A 22,694-nucleotide genomic window follows, 5' to 3' on the forward strand; every position below is an offset into this window, starting at 1 on the left:
GTGGAGTTTTGTGGTATGTGGTGTTTTTCTCTAAACATAACAGCATGTACTTTTCACCAGAAAGTTCAACTCTTGTCCTCTCCGTTCACACATCGCTGCAGTGGTGTTGTTGAATATCTTGGTGGTCTTCTGCAAGTTGTGAGATGGACAGCAGTATGTTGTTTTTGTCTTCTGTAACCTCCTGTGAGTAACTTCCTTTGCAGTGCTTTTCTTGGATCTTGGTGGATCGGTGAATTATCGAGAGATAGGAGGTCCTGCAGATCCTTTGAGGGATTGCCTCTGATCCTCAAACAACTTTGTAAATGAAGAGTATGACTGGAAGATCTTCTGTGAGACACTAGTCTCAGCTGTCATCCAGAGTTGTTTGTGTCTTCTCTGAAGACTCTATGACATGCCCTTGCATTGATCTTTGTAGGACACTTACTCCAAGGGAGTAGAAAGTGTTGATTTTTTTTTTTTTTTTTTTATTTCCCTCTCTGCACTCAGAGTTCTTTATAGTTCAATTCAGAAAGTTTTCCTGTCCACCCATATTTTTTTGTGGACCCTCGTGTCTTTTTGGTCCGAATCTTCTGGTGCTTTTGATGCTTTACTTAAATTACTTTATCGATTGATTATTCAGTTAATCATTTTAAAAATGCTGTGGACCATTGGTTAAAGAAAATTGAGTTCTTAAATTTCACCCCACCCCCATACATTTTTGCGCATCATAGTTTCATATGAGACATAAAATCATACTTTTGTAATTTCGTTTATTTGTATACAAAAACAATTTATATTTTTGCAGGCATGGTTACATTTTGGACTACTATTATAAAAAAATTTGTTAAACATTGTGCATTAGTTAACATTAGCAACATAAAAAATAACAATGAAACTAAGTATTAATTGGTCGGTATTAATTTAAGCATGTACTAAAATTGATTTTTAAAATAAAAAGTTGTCAAAAGTCTAAAGCTCAGCGCAGATGCACCAAATCCACTTTTGCTATTTTAACGACGGGAATAGCCGGTGCGCCGAGGCGGATTGTTCTAATGTGTTGTCCCTATTTTCTTTTTGCGTGACGTGCAATAAATCGATCAGCCTCATCTCCCTTTCCCATTGCAATCCCTTTGGAATTTGCAGGCGCAAAAACTGAACAGATCTGCTCGTGCGCGAGGCTAATTCTGATAAACGCTATTACTCTCCACCATTACAATTACTGTATGTATGTAGCTCATGCAATAATATAATTTTACACCGTAATCCTTGAGTTTTTATTATTTGGCATGTGTGCAGCTGCTCATCCCTGTATGTAATAAGCAAAAGTCAGCGTATGCTGCGGACCCGCCCAGAGGCGCATTTTCTACTGACGCGCTCTTTAATGGGTTTGCTAGTTAATTGACGTGGCGCTTGACGGGAAAATGAGAACTCAGTCGGACTAAATCTAGCAAACACGCTTGCTAGGGGTGTGTGATAGGGCCCAATATGTTACCTTCCCTCAAGTTAACATGTAGAAATATTTTTACCGTTTACAGTAAAAAAACAACTGAATTTCATTGAATTAAGTGTTTTTAATTTAAACCCAGCATGTTTTGAATAAACTGGATTTTTAAGTACTCAAAGTTTTCGCACTATAAGTTGCCTCTCAACGAGGATTGTTCCCAATGGAAATGAGTTACCTCTGTGATGTATTTCCTCTCTCGTTTCATCTCATCTCTAGAAACTTGATTTCTAAACCAGAATTTCCCAGTGTCTATCAGCTCGGTCACATGGGTGGCTGTTTATTTTCACGAGTGCTCTCAGCCTCCTCTTTTACCCTGTAATATCCGTCTGTGTGGGAGACCGCGACGGGTTCCTTTTTTTATAAAATCTCGCCAAAGCCCTCTCCACTGTACACTTTGTACAGGCGCGCGTGCTTTCGAGACTTCCAGCTCGCGGCTGCTTTGTTTCTCTACCTCGTCTCACGCGGCCCTGGGCGAGCCTACGGTAAAAACCTGAAAAAGCCTGATCTGAGGTCAGACATCAAACGCGTTTGCTTTCTGCCGGTGACCAGGTGTCAGACCCGACTGCAGAGCTGCCTGGGAAAGTCAGAGAACAAAAACCTGAAGAGCATAGCAGCGCATTTTCCCCTTTCTTTCTCTATCTCCACCTTGACTTCCCGCTCGCCCCCTCTGGCATTTCTTTTGAGCACATCTTAAAGTGTCAAATAAAGCTTCATTCTGCGTTCGCTAGCTCAGGGACTCACTTAGCTCTTTTTATGAGTTTATATCTGCATTCCATGCCTCTATTTTTAATGGTCTCTCTTCTGTTATTGACCTAACAGGCTATTTTGTCCAATTGGATTATCTAATAATACGCTTGATGGAAATGCGTTTTGCCAGAAATTGTGGTGTTGCTATAGACACAAACGCAATTCCAAGTAAACATCACAAGCTGTTTGCATTTGAGAGGTGATTTCACCCACACAGATGAGAGGACGCCACACTTGTAGCGCGCTTGAAGCGTTGAAGTGATATGCAATGATTTGCAGCTGTTTTTTAAATTTCGCCTCTTTGTTCTCAAGGTATGGAGTGACTCCGGAAAACATCATCCTGTACGGTCAGAGCATAGGGACTGTGCCGACGGTGGACCTGGCGTCTCGGTACGAGTGTGCAGCAGTGATCCTCCACTCTCCCCTCATGTCCGGCTTGCGTGTGGCCTTTCCTGACACCCGCAAAACCTACTGCTTCGATGCCTTCCCGAGGTGAGATCCAAACATCTGTGCACCAGAATGCAATGCATGAGGACGCAGTCTCTTCTAGCTACACTACAGTGCTATATTAGCGCGCTTGAAATGCTATCTAAATATTTTAAATTACTTTTTCAGCATTTCATTTTCAGCAAGTTAAAGTATTAGTATTTTTTTTATTAGCCTTTTATTAATGTGTATATATAATGTTTATTGAACATTTTTGAGTTCATATTAGTAGATTAGGTTTAATTCAACTAAGTTGGAAGGAAAAATTAGTTTGAACTTTTTTTTTATACATTTGTTTTTCAAGTAATTGTTTTATAGACTTAAATCTTAACTATAATATCTTCTCTTCCTCCTCTTCTCTTCTCCCTCTTCCTTCTCTTCTCCCTCTTCCTCTTCTCCCTCTTCCTCCTCTTCCTCCTCTTCTCCCTCTTCCTCCTCTTCCTCATCTTCTTCCTCCTCTTCTCCCTCTTCTCGTCTCTTCTTCCTCTTCCTCCTCTTCTCTTCTGAGAATTCAGTAAGGATGCATTAAATTGAACAGAAGTGACAATGAAGACATTTTGGACATCTCTTTAAAGGATCAATTTAATGTAATTAACTACATTAGTTAGCATGAGCATACTACCATACTAGTTAATTTTTTAAAGGTACTAATACATTATTAAAATGTTGCATCTTTTCAAATTGTTAAATGGACTTGAGCTAACATGAATTATCAATGAAGTTATATTTTTATTATATACTGTAACAGCATTTAGCATTGTATAAGATTATGAAAAAATGGGTAGAAGAATCACTAAAGGTTGGATTAATAAAGCTGAAAATTCAACTTTGCATCATAGGAATAAATTACATTTTTACAATACATTCAGAGAACGGCTATTTTAAAATGGGAAAAATGTTTCACAATATTTTTGGTTTTCAGTAAAAAAAGATGCAGCTGAGAAAAGTTCAAAAACAAACAAACAAAAAAAAAAAAGCTGACCTTAAATGTTTTACCGACTGTGTATGATTTTAAATCTTTATGCGTCGTTTTCCAGTTTTGAGTGCAATATGCTTTAGATGATCTATGAGTGGGCTTCGGGTGGTTTGGTGGCGTGTAGCATCAAACCAGTAAGCGCCTGAAGCTGCGCACAGTTCACCGCAGTATCCACACAGATGCTAGCAGGAACGTCAGGAAGCTCAGAACGGCCTCATCACTCATACAACAGGGATCTGAACTAGTCGAGTCGACACGGCAAGCTTTCCTCCACTCGGTTACATCCTGTAAACCCCATCCAGCCTTCACGACAGCTTCTCTCAAGCTTTGTTCCCTTACCTCTTCTTTTCCATTTGTGCAGTTTATTTTAGCTTCTACACTCCCGAGTTTTTATAAAGCGGGAAGTGACTTGCGTTTCGCCACGCCGAGCAAGAAAGTGCTAAAAGTGAGCCATTTGCCTTCCTTTCTTCAAGCGTCTCAGTGCTGTAGCCATTTGGGGTTTTATCTTTTGCTTCAAAGTGAAAGTGGTGAGAGACGCAGAGTAATGTAATGAAAACTGAGGTTTGTATATGGGCAGTATATATGATTTGCATACTTTTTTTTTTTGTAAAATTCCCAATATGCAGACCATTTTGTGCAACCTAGATGGTATGTATACAGTAGAAATGTTAGCTGGTGGAGGTTCTGATATAGTGTTTATGCTGGAATATTTCTATATCCTTATGGCTGGTAGTGGACATTAGTTTAATTAATATACATAACCCTTTTGACACTACTAACTTTAATCTTTTTTTTTTGGTAGTGACAGTAGTTAAGCACACAGCTGTACTACTGTCACACAGCATGGCTAGTTACGGTTTGTGTTGATGAACGGGTTTAAAACGGTTTTAGGTTCGTTTTTGTTGTGGAATAGTCAAATGTAGTTAATATAACAAGGGTGTTATATTTAGTGAAAAATTTTTCTAGGTTCATACTGTCATCAATCGTGTTTTAGTATTATATGTATTGTTAATGTAATTATTTATATAACTCTAAGCTAAAAAAAAATATACCAGTTTCAGCATATTAGTATTTAGTATTGTTTTATGCCTTTTTTATTAGTTGCTAAGGCAACCTTTCTATTTTTTTTAAGCTTTCAGCTTTTTTAATATTTATTTGGTTTTATTACAATTACTAAAAATGCATCACACTTTTATTTTACCAGTACTTGATTTTATTGATTTAAGATTTTATTTATTAGAAAGAAATCCTAGATTTTGTGCAAGGAAAAGTCTTTTTTTTTTTTTTTTTTTTTTTTTTGATTAAGAATGTTAGGAAACGTAATATAATAAAAACGTGTGTATATATAATTATATAACATAATAATGTTTAAGATAGTGTAGTTGTTTTTGCCAACACAGTCATATCAATAATTACATTTATTTTACATAAGATTTTATTTTTTTTTTTTTTTATTCAGCAAAGATGTTTTAAAGGGATCAAAAAGACATTATTTTCTTTACTATTCATAAAAGAATCCTGAAATAAAAGCTTTACTCTAAAAAACACTTATAACAATGCATAGTCAAGTAGAAAGGTTATTTTAGATCGTAATAATATTTCACAGCATTGCAGTTTTTCTTTTATCTTGCATACTTCAAACATTTGAATGCTAGTGCTTCTGTCATATAAAATGCATCTGTGATGTATAAAGCATGCCGAGCATGTGGATAGCCTATAATTGCATAGCGTAAGAAAGAAAAGAACGGCTGCCAATATAACTGCAACTAACGCTCGTACATGACTTATACAGTATAAACTCACAAACACGCTCGAACACGGGTTTAAATTGAGACTCGGTGCCAGGGACGAAGAAAACCTCTCGCCAAGTCCTCAAACCCGAGAATTGCAGGACGTCTGCGCTGACAGAAGGTGTGTTTTGCTTGGACAAGTTGTCGCGAGCTTCTATACATGTAATTGCTCTTAAAAGCAGTCCCCGTGGCCGGTCGCGAAAACCCTCGATCGGCGGCGCGAGACTGCAGTTGCTTTCGTACTGTTATATTACGCAGCTTGAAACACGTCAGATTACACAGATTATCTTCAAGCATTCCTGGTAAAATGGAAGTAGCTCTTTTGAAACCCCCCCCCCGTCGTGATAGTTGACACCCTTGACTGTGTCTCCGAGCGCGCAACGCTTTTCCCAGAAAAAGCGACGCACGTTTTTTCTGAATCTCATTCCCTTCATCTCGACTGTAACCTCCGCGTCTGGCTGCCGAGATAAAGCCGGCGAGAAACGGCTCACCTGCGCAGCGGAGGAGACCTATCTTCACGCTCGCTTATATCGGTCATGATATTCCCTCATCACGAGCCGCGAACCCTTTCGCTTCAGCTTTTTACAAGTTTGTAATAATGTCTTTTCTGTCGCTCTCTTCGCATGCAGCTTCTTTTTTTGTCATCGGAAATTTTAAATCACACCAACAAAATGTGTGACTCAAAACGCTCTTTTAGAAGTGTTATCAAAATCTTAATAGCAAGTGCGATGCAACAACGACTCTGTCTGTGCATGTCACGAGACATTTTTCTCAGTGGCTTCCTGCTTTTAATATGGAAATGTTTTGGCAGAGAGTGTGAGAGGAGGCAAACCAGCGAGAGAAACCGTAACGCTCCAAGTCTCGCATTTCAGTAATCGGTTAAAACAATTTAAAAACGTGGGGTCATCCTTACGATTTTCTGCTCACTAAGGCTGCATAATATTCTGAAATATTATTGCGAATTAAAATGAGGTATTTCTGCGTTCAAACCAGTCTCCAGTCTTCACATTTTTATTTTGCAAACTTTTAAATCAGTTTTGACTGGACAAGTGTATCCGAGTTTAACTGGCCACATATAGTACATGCACAATTAGGTAAAGCGAGCGTAAACAGAATTTGCAATCAGTGAGATTGAGTGCTAGTTGTCGGTCTGGATTTCTCCGAGTGCATCTCGTAACGCATCGGAGTGGGCGTCCATGTCTCATCGTCAGTTGTAATTGTGAGCTCTTTCTGACAAGATGTCACCATCAGCTGGTGCTTGCATTCAAATAGATTAAAACCGGAGCATTTCAAGCTGCGTTTTCTCCATTTCAAAGAAGTTGCTATTTTAGGGCCTTATGGTTTCCACGATGTGGAACCAGCCAAAAAAAAATTTAAAAAAAAAATAATTTACAGTATAATGCGGGATGTCATGGAACTTGGCAAATTTTGTTTTTTAAATCGAGTGTATTTTTATCATTGAGCATCTGTTGTGCAGCAGCTTGCAAATAAATAATTAAAAAGGAATTGTTATATAATATGCTTTCAAACAAGTGTTTTTGGCAATAAATTTACATTTTAAAACCAGGAACGTGTAAAAGGACAACACATTTGCATTTATATAAAAAATAAATACATTTTTATATATAATAAATTATATTTTATTATTAATATATTGTTTTGGATTTTATATATAAAGCATTAAAACCGATCAAGTACAGAAGAGATCTAAATTTAAGAAATAAAACTGATTTTAGTGTCCTAAACACTTTTAATATATCAACGTTAGATTGTGTACAATTCATTATTTCAATTTAGGCGTATTTTTTTGCATTTTTTTTATTTAACCGTTAAAACTCAATCCACACACAATAAAGAGGGGATTGTAAATACATTTTGAAAAAACAATCCTATCGCAAATCCCCTACTGTTTTTGCTAATATTTGCTGCCACCTTATTTTAAGTGTATTCCAAGTAAGCTTACTTGCCTTTAAAATTGGTATTCGGTTTCGCTTTTTTTGTCATTAGCTTTTGTCTTTAGAATGCTACCTTCTGGCTGTGATCAGATTTCGCCCTTAAGAGGCATCACAAAAGGTTTATGGCTAACACCTCCGAGGAGCTCACATGACCGCTCATTTGGATGTTGACCCGATACTCCCGGGTTCAGCGGAGCCCTCTTAGAGATGCTGATGGAGGTCACAGGTCTTCGGTTCCCGTATTCAAACTGTCCATGAAAGGCTTTCTTGATCCGTATTCGAAGAGGAAAGGAACAGGAGGAGGTCAAAATAATGCTAAATTATCCAAGTCGTTCTTCACGAGGCGTGGAAGTCAAGCCTCGGTTAAGTTGGGTCTGAATGGGAAAGCAGAATGCGGATTTTTGGATTAAACGCGATTAGGCGCCAGCGACCGGTCTGGGACGTCTCTTAATAGCTGATCCCGTTTTATCCGACCTCATATTTAAATCTAATTAAATAGCGACAAGATCAAATTGCAAGATTAAGGGCTATAATGGGAAGATTACAGCTGTGGCTCTCCAACAGAATGCTGTCGAGGCTTAAGAAACGCGTCTGTAGGAGGAGACTGACGGAAACGTCCTCCGTCTCGTTTCGTTTGCTCTTCTCCGCTCCAGACCGGGGCGTAGGGGGTGGGTAAGCGATGGTCGGGGAGTGTTTCATTGTAATCAAAGTGATTCTCTCTCAGAGGCAGATGTTCTTTTTCTCGCTCTCTTTTGGGTGATGAATAGGAGTCGCGGAGGCCTGATTCTCTGCTACTCCGTCAGCTCTGTCAGTGTTTCATAATGAGAGGCTACGGTTGTGAGAGATTGAACCGTCTCTGCGCTCTAATAGCTCGCCAGTCGGCCCCGTCAAAGACCCGTAATGAACACGCAGCCAGCTGACGGGAGGTGTTAATGAGCTAGCTGTCTTGATGCCGGCTTGCAATTTGTCAAAAGCATTATGGTTTAACACGTCGTTCGTTCCCCTTAATAAAATGTGAAATCTTGGAGTGGGCGTATTCAAATTTTTAATTTTTTTTTTGTTTGAGCAAGATGAGGAGTAGAGTTATGAGGATTGAAGAGCTGGGATTAGGTGAAGCTTCAAGTAAATAGTTTTTTGCTCTTACATCAAGTCGGGCGAAGGTTGCGATGGAGATATGGTCAGAGGTGAAATTCAGCACCTCAAACTTTACTTGCCCTCATTGTTTAAAACCTGTTTTTTTTTTTTTGTTGTTTTTTTCATAGAGCAATGGGGAAAATGAGGGATGGTCTTGAAGCTCTTTGCATTTGATGACAATTCATAGTGCATAACTGCAAGACAACAAAACTTAAAAGTAGTTGTTTCAGTCTTATGAATATTTAAATTATTATTCACAAACAATCTAGGCCTTTTTTTGAAAGTAGCACATAAATCTTAAAACTTCCATGGTGCTTTTGTTTTTTTTTTGCTCTATCTTTGTGTAAAGTAAGGTCATTATGAACTATTGCTAATTAGGTCTTTAATAAGGGAATAGGGAAGAATATAATTAGTTTTTCTGATCACTCTTTCATATGCGCTTTTTAAAAATAAGAACAGTCCATGATTTGGTTATGGTCTACAAATGACTTTTACAAAAATACAAATTACTACTACACAACAAAAATAAAAATTAATTTAAAGTTTTGACTGTACAAATTGAGCATTTAACACATTAAAACTAATATATAAAATGTTCGCTAGTCAACATTTTAAGTGATCAGAAAAGTTAATCAAAGTTGCCCTATGATAAGAATGCGCTTTGGTTTCATGCTGAATTTGATGAAAGACGGGGAAAAATATATCTGTCTGTCTGTCAAAACATTTTGCTCGTAAAAGAGTGCTGAGCTTCAGTCTGAAACCTTGCACTGCATATTTGAATTAAATCATAGCTTTTGTGACCACATTAAACTATCATTTAGGTTTTGATTAATTGTGCAGTTTCTATATGAGCATAGCTGCATGGACATCTTTCAAAATGTCTTGGTGCTTTCAAAAACACAGTTTGAAGCACCTCGAGGGTGAATAAATAATCAAACGTTTCATGTTTGGATGAGTTATACTTTTAAAGGAATGGTGCTTTTGGGAGTTAAAAGAGAATGGTGTTTCATAATTAATTTGGACACATCTGTTGTTTGATTGTTATCAGAGTGAAGTACAGATGTTCCTCAACTGTCTTGGAGAGAAACAGCTGTTTTTCTCCCTCACAACCCCTTATGTCAACCCAACTTGTGATGAGAGATGTTTAACAGATGCCGCTCCGTCATGTACCTGGCTGAAGGGGCTTTCACACCAGTGTTATCTCGTGACGAAAATGTCAATAGATGTAATGTAAAATCCATTCAAAATGACTTTATCTTATTTTTTTCGTATGTGGAAAAAATGTCAAAGAATAAAAACGAGACCAATGTTAGGCAGGGGGTATTTGGAATCAGATCCATTTTTTTTTTAACTAATCTGCTGTGTGGTTGGATGCGTTAGATGCGTAACTCGCAACTAGCAGGACATAAGCTTACATACACGCATTAAAATTTTTAACGTTTTGTGTGTAGAAAGCGAGAGTAAGAATATGGATAATACCACGTTCTTTAAGTGGTTTCATTTCATTTTAATATGAAAGCATGTTGTGTTTCGCCAGTTTAATGCGTCTATCACGATAAAACCATATCTATATAACAAGTTTGGAAATTTGAGAAATGCTTAAATGCGTTAGACTGTAACTAAATCCATTATACTTAAGCCAAAGTTTTCTATAGATTGTCGACTAAAAAATTACAATATTTAGTCATCTAAAATTAGACTAAAAAATAAAATCTATTATTGCATTATTGCACCGCATCATTGTTGATTACTCTACATTTGCCAAAAGTTGCTGGCACCTATGCTCGGTGGAAATCGCTGACTCTTGCTGAAAAACACAGACATGGGAGATGCTTTCAAAGTCCTGTCGGTATGAACGCCTCCTGCAAACAAACATAACACCTTAAATAATCCTTAGATTACAAGACTGGAAGCAAATCTGGTGGTGTGAGTTTTGAAAACCACTACTGCCAAGTCCAGGATTTCTCTTCCAGTTACTGATTCCAGATCCAGTGGACTCGAGGGACATAGGATGTTGTGTGTGTGTGAGGTTTGGTGGGTGTTCGCAAAGCCTGTTGTGAATGGACAGTCAGGCTGAATGAAAGTTTAATGACTCGCCTGTCTCTGTAGATTTGCGGGCTGCAGTGTGGCATGGTTTGAATATTAAAATGTGGCGAGGGTTGACTCCTACAGTCAAGGTCTCTTGGAGACTGACGAGGGGTAAAGAGGAACAGAGAGACGGAGTCTCGTCTCGTATCTGCACTTGCGATATTGCTTCCCGTCCCTGCTCCATGGGTCATGTTGGCTTAGCTTTCTTTAAATGAACTCTTGAACTTCCAGTCAGTAGTGTACCGATTTTAAATATACAAAACGGTTTCAATGTGCGTTCTCCACAGTATAAATACAGCAACTGGACTCGCCTTCTCTCTGACATCAAGCGCTGGACAGTCAAGCAGTTAAGAGATGCTATATAGTATATATCGGCCTCTGTGATTGTACTGTTTGTTTGCAGATAAATCTGGACATACTTATATGCTATATACTATATATGCAACATTAAAGACCCTTAAAGGTCTCCTCGGTTTTCTGCCAAAATAAAGGCTTGATGGTTTACCTATCAATCAACTTTATATAGTGCGTTTAACAATACAAATTGTCAAAGCACTGAACAGTATCAAATTGGAGAATAAAGTGTCCGCTTCGTTTAAATAAGATCTGTGTAATCAAATCAATCAACAATCACTAGAAATGAGGTGTCCCCAACTAATTAAGCCAGAGTCGACAGCGGCAAACTCCATCCATGACAATAGAGAACAAAAAACCTTGGGAGAAACCAGGCTCAGTCGGTGGTCAGTTCTCCTCTGACTGGACAACAGCACTTAATTTCCAGTCTAAATGCAGCTATGTCAGATTGTGTAAAGGACTTTATTTTGGTGCTCACCTTGGTGTTCAGAGCTTTAGACATCAGGTTTGGTGCTGATCCACCATCTGATCTAGATTCGGACTGAGAAACGGACTAATATTAGCGTAGATGCCATTCTTTTTATGATATAACGAGTACATTGTGTGTTATGTGGAGTTTTCCTGGCTTCTGGCTGATCTAATAAATGCTGCCTAACAATCCTTTAATGGATTTCAATAATAGTGGCATATTAGTGTTTTCCTGAACAGTGTTAGCAAGATTTTTTTTTTTTTTTTTTTTTTTTTTTTTAGGAATTTAGACCAATTAAGTAAGAGCTCAAGCTGAGGTCGCAGGGATAACAATTGCAGAGATTGGCTACTTGGTAGTTTTTTTCCCCTTTTATTGGCACTATAAGAAGGGAAAAACATAAGTGGCTATAACTAGTCTATGGGGACATTTGTGTATCTTAAAAAAAAACATGGCCACCAGTGGCAGATGATGTTTGAGACCAGGTAAACTCAGTTTTCATGTTTCACTCACGGCTTTAAAGGTCTGTGAGAAATAATCAACCACTAGGGGCGGTTTGTCATTTTTAAAGGCATAAACGGGTTGTACATTGCATAATATTCATACTTCAAACCTCTCCTTTCTAACAACTTTGCTTCTAGAAACCACTTTTGTCAATCAAACTATTTTTTTTTAAATGATTATTTGAAAAATCTATTTTTTTCGAACTAGTTCTAGGTGTTTCGCTCAATCAGTAAAAGACCACAACAGTGCAATCTGGACTGTCAATAATTTTCAAAAACATGTTGAAAATTGACACTTTAGGAAACTATAATGGGATCCTTTTAGAAAAGAGGTGTATCCTATAAAGCTTAAACGAATACTCAAAACTTCACACTGACTGGTAGTAGTGTTTTGTGAAGTCTTTCTTGGATGCAAGAGTGAAATGTCGGGTGAAAATCCAGCAATAGATGGAAAGTCCAAACCTAGGGAAGAGTGAATCATTCAGGTTGGGGGGGATAAATATATTTGGATTAAGTGTGTTGAGGTAGTACAGTTTTTAATAAGAAAAAGATGAGTCAGGTGAAGGTGAAGTCAGCCAATGCTGCAAATCAATTCTGCTCCCTTACAGACTCCACGGAAACACAATGCAGTTTTGTGCATTTTAGTCAATGTTTGTTAGCGATGAGGATGTCTGTTTATATGCTAGCATAGCAGATATGCCTTTTATAAATTGACAGTTTTTCTCTTCACAGACCTAAAAATATTGATGACTCCTCCTGTTCACAGTGGTGTTTTCATTTTTGGTTCAATAAAATGTCATAATGAATGGAAATGTTCCACCTGCCTCTAACAAGAAATAGCAAGTGTCAAATCATAGCTCACAGCAGTGATATAACTGAAGGTTATTGGCATAAAAAAAAACTAAAATCCCATCCAAACTTTCAGTATGAAATACCAAGTTAACCTCGGTTTTGCCAGTTTAATGCCATTTAAGGGGTTAAAAACATTAGACACATGCTTAAAATGTCTGAACAAATACTTCAGCTCTCAAATGGTTTACTGCATTTAATCAATATGTATGCTATTGAATGGATTTTGTCAGTGCTGTGATTTTGCACTAAATGTAGCACGTAACACTAAATGTAATCAGATCTCAAAGGGATAGTTCACACAAAAATGGTGATTTACTCACCTTGAAGCTGTTCGAAACCTGCATTTTAATGTATGTTGATAACCAAACAGATGCCAGTCAATGGCCTCCATCAACTTTTGGGTGAAAATAATTATTTTTGAGTGAAATCTTTTGGGTGACCTTTTTCATGTTTCATGCATTTTATTATTAGAAAATTTACGTTGTGTGTTAGACCACGTCGTGGCATTGCCATAGTTTGCATTAAAATCTCATAAAATATATACTAATCACTCATAAGTTTATTTTAGAATTGTACCATTACTGACAGACAAGATCCAACAGGTTTTCAGGTCTTTTTCAGGAAAACAAATCAAGTTTTGTGGCTCTTTAATGCGTCGTGATAGATCACTGTAGCGCCTCAGTTCAAGCATCGCTTTTCATAATTACTTTAAACATGATTATACAGCAGAATATTTACGTTTAAAGGCTGAAAGATGTCGGTGAACACAATCTTTCCAGTTTAAGTTCACCGAAATTAATTTATTCTCGTCTGATGTTTGACTGTCAAGAATTTGGCGTCATGATTGGTCAAATCACCTGTCAGTCAAGCACTTTGCGAACAGTTAATTAAAGAGGTAAAGTCTTTAGAGTTCCCCTATTAATTTAAGCATTTCCCTGCGTGTCGCCTGATAAAATAGAGTATTTACACTTTGTCTGTCATCCACTGGAATGTGTTCGTCTGAAATTCATGCTGCATATTTATTTGGTTGGTGTTTGGATAACTGCATCATTCTTCATAGGCGGTGTAATTATTCCATCAGCTCGTGTCACGCATTAATCTCCTCACTTACTCAAATTTGATTGCCTGTGCACCAATGAGGAAAATAAGCAACAATTAGGCATGTTGAGCGACAAATTAATTAGCATGCCTGTTTGAGACTCCTCTGGACCGTCCTGAGAGGATCACACCTATAAAACGGTTTACTGCAAATGTATGACTGTTGACGATACGAGTAACGCAGTGCGATATAAACATGTTTTTGAAATGTGTGGAGCGTTAACGCAACACATGGACGGTCTCGCCAGACAGATGACATTTTATTAATCATCTTTTGCGTTTGTTTTTCTTTTGAGCAGTGTTTACATATCATTAAAAATGGCATTTTTCACACTACCAATCGGAAATGTTGGGGTCAGTAGTGGCTCAAACCATTTATTTAATCCAAAAATAGTGAACACATTGCGAAACGTCATTATTAGATTTTTAAAGCTGAATTTTCTGCATGGTTGCTCTAGTCTTCAGTCTCACATGATCCTTTAGAAATCATTCTAATATGCCGATTTGGTGATCTTTTATTATTGTCGATATTGAAAACCGTTGTGTTGCATAATACTTATGGGAAGCATTTTCCTCCCAAAAGATTCAATTGAATTTTATCATTAACTTTTACTAATACCAGTACCAACAACTGTGGTTCTTTTGGGTACACAACATTGTAATCACGACATCTACATGTTTCCATGCGGTTGTCATTTATTTCAAATTTCCACTTAAAATGCATGCAAGCTGTTGCTTAAACACAGTAAAAATTGAATTTAAAGTTTGCCTTGTATGACTAGAACACCTCATAAAGTAGATTAGTCTTAAAATAAAAAATTCGATGAATTCACAACTTGTGAAACGTTTGCCAGCATTGGGTTTTCTTATTTGCCTAACATACCTCCTGTGTGTCTTCGTGTGTTTCAGCATCGACAAGGTGTCAAAGGTGGCGTCTCCAGTGCTGGTCATCCACGGCACAGAAGACGAAGTGATCGATTTCTCCCACGGTTTGGCCATTTACGAGCGATGTCCGCGTGCCGTGGAGCCCCTGTGGGTGGAAGGCGCCGGGCACAACGACATCGAGCTCTACGCCCAGTACCTCGAGAGACTCAAACAGTTCATCACGTTTGAGCTGGCTACCTCCTGAAGCGGCGGGCCGAGGCGCGCGCGCACACACACACACTCACACGTGTCGTGTAGGGTTCCCCTTTACCCAGGGCCGAGGACGCCATCAGTACTTGCACTTGCTGACGAAAAAAAAAGCTGAAGTCTCTCTCTCGATACTTGGGAGCGAGGCGTTTTCATCCCTACGGGGAAAATGCGTTTTAATGATTTCGAACCACTTTCTATTCTTTTATACTTGATGATGAAGAAATGTTGACGTTTTGCACCGCATTCATTTGACGATTTGATTTATCCTCTGCTAATGTTTTTTTTTTTTTTTTTTTTTAATTGCTCCTCAAGGGTTAATTAAACTGCACTTTTATTGTGCGGGTGTTTTCAGGTTATTGTCTTTTTTTTTTTTTTTTTTTGGCGGGAATTGTCATAGCATTCCGTTTTATGTTTCAAGTTGATTTAGTGCGAGATCAACCAGTGACTGATTTTTTTTACATGGCCAGTTTGTGAGTGTGTGTTTAGGTGCGTTCATACGTGTGTGTGTGTGGTGAAAGCCGCTGACTTTTCGGTCAAAATAATTGTAACTTGGGCTAATTTAAAACTGGAAGACCTGTGGAAGTGACGCGACCGGTAGATAATAAGACGTGTCTGTGATTTTGAATAGAATGGGGAAAGAGGAGTCTTACTGTATTTTTTTGGTTTTTTTTCAGCGGTGAAACACGGTGCTTTGTCGCAACGCAGCATTCAGGGCATTGTTTCGACGCGAACACTACATCATTTTAATCGTGGGTTGTATTAAAAAATGTGAAACCTAAAGCTCTCTCCGTTGCTTTTAGCGTCGACCTTACAATAAGCCTTATGTTTTGAGACATTTCGCTCCGACATTCCTGTCAATGATTTCTCAGAAAGGGGATTTTGAAGATTTTCTCTGGGCTCCCGCTCGCTGCTACTCTGATGGGAAAATCACTGTGAAAACCGAACCTTCGCTAGATAAAAAAAAAATAAGGTACCGCACCTCCTCGCCGTTTTGACGTTCATCCTCTTTTCCAGACAACGGACGAATCAAAACCCGGGAAAAATGAATTATTCATTCGACGTTTTTTCCCCTCGTACTGCGAACGAAGGTCTTTGTTTGTAGACATTTTCACCATGACGGGACGATCGGAAGCGATTTCCACAATGATGAAGGACGGCGGTCGCCACCGACCCGGTGCGATCGTCTGATTGTATGTTTTTAATGCATAGCAGAAGCTGTTGTCGGTTAACTTGACTTGTATTGCTGTACGGTTATGCGGTGGCGGTTCATGTATGACGTTGTTCGGAGATGAAGCTCTTTGACCTCAGTGGACTTGAGACTCTTTTTAAGGAATGGCAGAAACTGACCACATCTGAGCCTGTCATTGCTTTTGATACTGATGTTTTTACAATGTTTTTTCAGTAATTATTAATATTTACACCTCTTTTAATGCTGGTTTGTAAGATAACCGTACTGTACACCACCTCCCCTCTCTCTCTCTCTCTCTCCATCTCTCGTTCTCTACATCTCTCTTTATATATATATATAGGTATGTAAAATATGAAGTAAATGGTATTTAGCTTTGATTTTTATTGACACTGGAATCACAGTATGCAAATATAATGCAGAGATAACCCTAGTTGGTACAGACACTTTTACGTGTAGGTTTCTTTTTGTTGTTGTTTTTATTTGTATTTTTTTTTTTTTATATCTTTAAAGCCTTAAATGTGCCGCGAGACAGATTATTGTTCTTTCTGTTGGTTGTTGCTTCAATGCAACACAGTGGTTATTGTATTGCATATAAAGGAATAAAGGATGCATGGAAACCAAAACTAGTTTTCTTTTCCTGATGCTCAATAGATCTTCCTCTTACTCATCTTACTCATGTTGTTGCTCATTCTTTCAGGTCGAACACGTGACGGTAAAGATAATCACGCTGTTACAAAAGGTTTTCGATTTCAAATATACGCAGTCCTTTTCAACTTTTTCAAAGAGCGGCACTGCATGCGCAGTATTTTTTTTAACGATGATGATGATGTAAGGAATATTCGAGCAGCAAATCAGCATATTGGAATGATATCTGAAAGCTCATGTGACGCTTGAAAGACTGATGCTGAAAATGTAGCTTTGTATTAAAGTAATATTTAGTTTTTATTGCATTAAATGCAGCATTTCCAACTCCAGCAGTACAATTAATAGATATTATTGTCATGCATGTAAGCAGCACAAAGTGAATTGGTAGGATTCCTTATGAGGCAGAGAACGGAGCATCAGTTCTATTATACATCAGCACGAGGAGATTGGGATTCGGGAGAGGGGCGGAATATAGTTTATCGCTCGACATGATCAATACAATTTGCCATCCAGTTTATTTTTCGTCGAAAACCCGGCTAGTGTTGCTCGTGCGTATGGAAGCGACTGACAAAAAACTAAATTCTAAGCGTCTTGCTGTAAAGGGTACGGGCAAAATTGAGGGCTATTCGTGAATCAATTTCGTATCAGACTTTGAGAAAAAAAACAAATGCATGAAGTAGTTCAGCGCTGCATCAAAAATAGAAGTGGGCCAACCGCAGGTGTCCGCCGAATGAAAGAGCGACGTGACACAGCAGACGCTTCCAGTGCAGACAGTGCTATTGATTATAATGGGACTGGTCTGGTTTTGACGGCCACACATGGCTTTTATGGACAGTTTGTTATTTTGGGTTCCAGCAAATTGGCTTTATTTTATTTCTATCATTTTGTTTGGAACGTCTTATCCGATCAAAGCACTTATGTAGTCCAACAAGCCATGAATGCAAGTTATGTGTGCATTTTACTTTTTTTTTTTTGTTTTTGAACGGGTTTACCTGTCTGAACTCGTTATAATGGGGGTTACATAAAACATCTTACCCCCTTTTGATCCTTCAAACGTCATCTTAAATTTAACGGTAAAGCGAATCAGTGCCGTCTCAAGGCTGTTCCTGATAGCTGGCTTGGATAAGGATACAGTTATTATTGTAAGAGTTCTGTTGATTGTGACCGTAATTTCTAAGAAATTGATATTAATTGCTTTCTTAGGCCATTATTTGATTGGCATGTTGTTTTTAAATTGCATTGAAAACGGTTCTCGTGTGATGAATGACCTTCAAGCCCAGCTAACAGAATATTCTCTTAAAGTTGTGAACATATGTTCCTCCAGCGGCATTAATAGTGTGATTAAAAATGTGCCGGTCTTTAATCATGCTGGACTTCAATCCAACATTTAAACAATGCTCATTTAAATATGTTCTGAAACAAATCTGGTAACGTTCGCAGGTTTGCAAAATAATGAAATGTAGCATTTACTCAATGTTTCTAATGACAGCACAAACAGGAAAGAAAGTTTTAAAGCAATAAAAAAAAAAAAAATTGTATTCATAAACTGGGAATGGAATGTAAAATTTCCTGAAAATTGCAAGATATAAACTTTTGAGAGAAATTTCAGAATTGTGAGATTAAAAAATAATATTCAGTGAAGGAAGGAGACGTCCATATCATATTTTTCCACTTAATAGTTTCAAAAATATTCATTTTAGTCGGGCGCTGCCTTATGAAGTTAACATTATTCTACTTCTTGCTTCAAAAGTAACGTTTTGATGTTTTCAAAATTATAAAATGCAATGGTTATGGGAAGTTTTTTTTTTTGTTTCACTTTCAGTTTTCAAAATTTGGTAATATACAGTATATTATAATACACATTATTCAGCATGCTAGACTTCTAGACTTGTTGGGTTTTTTTAGCTTTATCTATAAGTGATAGTCTTCCTGCTGATTCTGCTCCACGGTTTCTTCCACCTTCCACTTGGATCTTTCTTTCTCTCTCCCTCGCTTTGCAAAAGCCGTCTTCATAAAGAAAGGCAGTAAAGCGGCTTCTGAACGCGTCTGCCGCCGAACGCGCGCGCTTTTCACGCGCCAAGGGCAGGTGGAAGTGGGGCGGCCATTGAGCCTCGTCCGTCGGAGCCGGTCACGGTTTGCTTTGGCCGGGCGCCAGAAGTCCTGCGAGGGGCGAGGAATTGGCAGAGCTCCGGGTTGAACGTGTCTGCTGATCCAAACAGTTGGAAGCCACTGGGTCGCATTTTCACTGGGTCACAGGTGTGCGTCCGCTTTATCCGTAACGTGAGACTGGGCGCGGAGTTCGTAAATTGAATGCGCGGGACTTCCGGTGACATTCGCTTCCAGTTATGTGACCTGTAAAAACAGCCCGAATGGCATTTGTTATAGTCCTGTTAGCTTATTGTTACAACCGTGAACGCGCTTGTGGGTTGTACCGCGAATACTTTTAACTTTTAAGCGCGGTAACATGAATCGCGAGTTCGAACAAAATGGCGTTTTGCAAAATAAGGTGGATACGCATGCTATGGTTTCTGTTGGCTTTAGGCGTGTAGGTGTTTTAAAGTAAACGTGGACTTCTAATACGATGTATACGAAATAGGATATTTTAGTAAGGGTGTATGTTCAAAAACATGCCTTCAGAAAGCAAATGGGTCCATTTGGGTTTCATTAGGTTTTTACTACTTTTTCTTTCTGAAGAGAGATGGTTTTAACAGTCTTGACATAAGGTTCTACAGAAATGAAGCAGAACGTCTGAAGATTAGGGATTCACATTGTTGACCGATGTCCCACATTCCCAAGAGGGCCGCAGGAGTTCCCACAGTTCGCCGGGGCAGAAATCCACCCCCAGATACCCAGACGGGAGGCATCTCGGCCCGCCCTGCGTAATCCCCGCAGGAAGTTTACCTTTCCCGGAGAGCACACACGGGCCGTTCTTCCAGACTTGGATAAGTGACAGATTAATCGGGAATGGGAACCAGGCTCACGCTGCCTGCTCTGCATTTCCCGACGCCTTTATTAGAGAACTGAAGCATGTTTAAACAGGACCGAGTGCAGACTTTCCCAACGAAACCCTCAATCGTCAAGACGGAGATCGATTCCGTTTTCATATGCCACACCTTGTCTTTTCAGGGTCGCATTATAATTGGTTAATAGTTTTTTTAATATAATATCCTACTTCCTCATTAGCATCGTTTTATCCTAAATAGGCAGACATGCAATAATGCATGAGTTTTCTATGTCGGAAATCTAGCTGGGAACTGGAAAATACGTGTGTTTTTAACAGCACAGTGTTATTTTGTTACAGAAGATCAAATTTGATTCCGTATTATATGACCGTTTTAATTTACGATTCATGTCATGTCATTTTATTTTTTGTCTTCACCTCATCTAGAGACAGAGCTCCACAGGCTGCGGTCGCACTAACCCCGGGGGCCATTAAACTTCAGCTTTTTCGGTAGCGGGGAGATTTGACTAAGCGAACTCCGATGTCCTCACGCTTGAATGCAAAGGAGGACAAGGTATTTACCTATCTCAGCAAGCCAATGCGAGGCAGAGTCAGCATCTCTGCTGGGATAATCTCCTTCCAGGAAAAACAATGTGCATTCCAATTTTCATCACTTCATTTAATGAGCCCCGGGGTTGCATTTTCTGTCTGTTGTTCGGAGTCCTTAGAGAGCCTTTGCTAATTCAAATAGCAACGCAGTTGTAGCGTTCTCGTATGTTTGCAGAATGCCAAATAAATATCCTCGGCCTACATGCGTGCGTGCGTGCGTGTGTGTGTGTGTGTGTGTGTGTGTGTGTGTGTGTGTGTGTGTGTGTGTGTGTGTGTGTGTGATTGTGTTTCCTACAGGCAATAAGACGGAGATTTGGAAGTGTATGATGTATTGGTGAAATTTAAATCCGGCGAGATTTATTTTAGATGTCTGCAAATATTAATGCATCATTCATGGAGATGATACCATCAAGCCTCTGTGAAATGAAATGTGGCAACATCACAACCCTTCTGAATTTACAAAGGCAACTCCAGGACCACTGGAAATGGTGTGCAGTCTTGGTTATAAAATAATCCTTGCTTTCTGTTATTCTATCTATCTATCTATCTATCTATCTATCTATCTATCTATCTATCTATCTATCTATCTCTCTCTCTCTCTATATATCTATCTATCTATCTATCTATCTATCTATCTATCTATCTATCTATCTATCTATCTATCTATCTATCTATCTATATATATATATATATATATATATAAATATAACTTTAAATTTAAGGTAGTTGTACTGCTCTAAATGAACAATAAATATTAAATAATATATTAAATAAATACAATATGTAAAATAAAATATGTGGGGAGATATATATAATGTATATATATATATATATATATATATATATAAAAATTTTTGTATATTTTTATTTCTCATTTTCACACATGTATGCATGCATAACATGCATTTTAAAGTAGTTATACTGCTCTATATGAGCAATAAATATAAAATAATTAAATACAATATGTAAAATATGTGGGGATATATATATATATATATATATTTATATTTCATTTTCTCACATGTATGCATGCATAACATATATATATATATATATATATATATATATATATATATATATATATATATATATATATATATATATATATATATATATATATATATATATTTTTTTTTTTTTTTTTTTTTACAATATGTGGGGGAAAATAAAATGCGTGGTCATGTACTGTATATATCCTCCTTCCTCAGTGACATAGCTGACATGCAGATTGGTGGTCATGTTAATGTTTAATGTCTTCTGGAGATGAGGAATTTATCTAAGCGTGATGTTGATCGTGTTTTATATCCTCCTATCCCCCGTAGAACCAGATCTGTAAAACAGCGAAGTCCATCTGCTGCTCAAACAGATCAAAAAATAAATAAATATGCCCAATACGTTGTTTTCAGAAAGCGATTAGCATTGTGTTCGGCATGCTTCTCGAAGGAGTCGGTGTTTTACAAGAGTGTGGAGAAATAAGCTAAATACAGCTGCACGAGTCATTTAGGAACAGCTGCTTATTTAGAAATTCCGTTCGGATCCTCAAGTCGATGTGAATCTCGACAGGATGTCGCTTTATTAAGTTTTATGTCTCTTGGAGCACAGATAATAGCGACCTCTATGGATTAAAACACACAACTGTTATAATCGTGCAGTATGAGTCCAATCTCTCTCCGTCGGGTCATAACTCCTAATCATGCTCGTATAACAGCGTTGCTTTCCTCTTTCCATCAGTGAACGGGACGCTGCTCGCCTGCGAGTCGCTTTGAAATAAAAGCACCTGAAACGAATCACTTTTGCTGTTGTTGTTGTTTTGAATCAGATAAAAGCAAAATGGGAGCGGGATTGGAATCGCGTCCCAACCTGTTACTTCAGAGGCGCGGTTTTCGGCGCGACGCTTTCGTTCGGCCGTGACCTCTCGCGCATCCCCTTAACGAACAACCGTGCCGTTCGCAGTCGCGAGGTCGCCGGACGCGCGCGACGCGTTCCGCCGGAACGCCAGAATACTGTACGTCGAGTTCTGGAACCGCGCAGGGCTCCGTCGAGCCAATCGGCTGCGAGCTGGCGTGCCTCCGGACGCGTCCGGCCAATCGTGGCGCGGCGGGCGCGGCTTCGCACCGGCGTTGTAAACAGTGTAAAGCAGGAGTCTGGAGGTGTGTATAAATATCAGTGCGTCTCCAGCGCCGTCTCATGAACTCATGCCGCGCATCGGCTGCTTGTAGTCCGCGCTGTTTCCGTGGAGCCGAC

The 22,694-nt window shown here is 38.6% G+C and overlaps 1 protein-coding gene across 1 annotated transcript in view; it reads left to right on the forward strand.

Annotated features, from left to right (window-relative positions):
• Positions 1 to 16,878, forward strand: part of abhd17c (abhydrolase domain containing 17C, depalmitoylase) — a 32,813-nt gene extending 15,935 nt beyond the window's left edge. Inside the window, exons 2-3 of the mRNA XM_043245376.1 lie at positions 2,543 to 2,722; positions 14,842 to 16,878. Of these exons, the coding sequence (XP_043101311.1) occupies positions 2,543 to 2,722; positions 14,842 to 15,061 (400 nt within the window). The 3' untranslated portion in view covers positions 15,062 to 16,878. The remainder of the gene's footprint in view (positions 1 to 2,542; positions 2,723 to 14,841) is intronic.
• The last annotated feature ends 5,816 nt before the right edge of the window (positions 16,879 to 22,694 follow it).

The sequence above is a fragment of the Puntigrus tetrazona genome, chromosome 7 (assembly GCF_018831695.1).
Source record: "Puntigrus tetrazona isolate hp1 chromosome 7, ASM1883169v1, whole genome shotgun sequence".
Taxonomy (NCBI): Eukaryota; Metazoa; Chordata; class Actinopteri; order Cypriniformes; family Cyprinidae; genus Puntigrus; species Puntigrus tetrazona.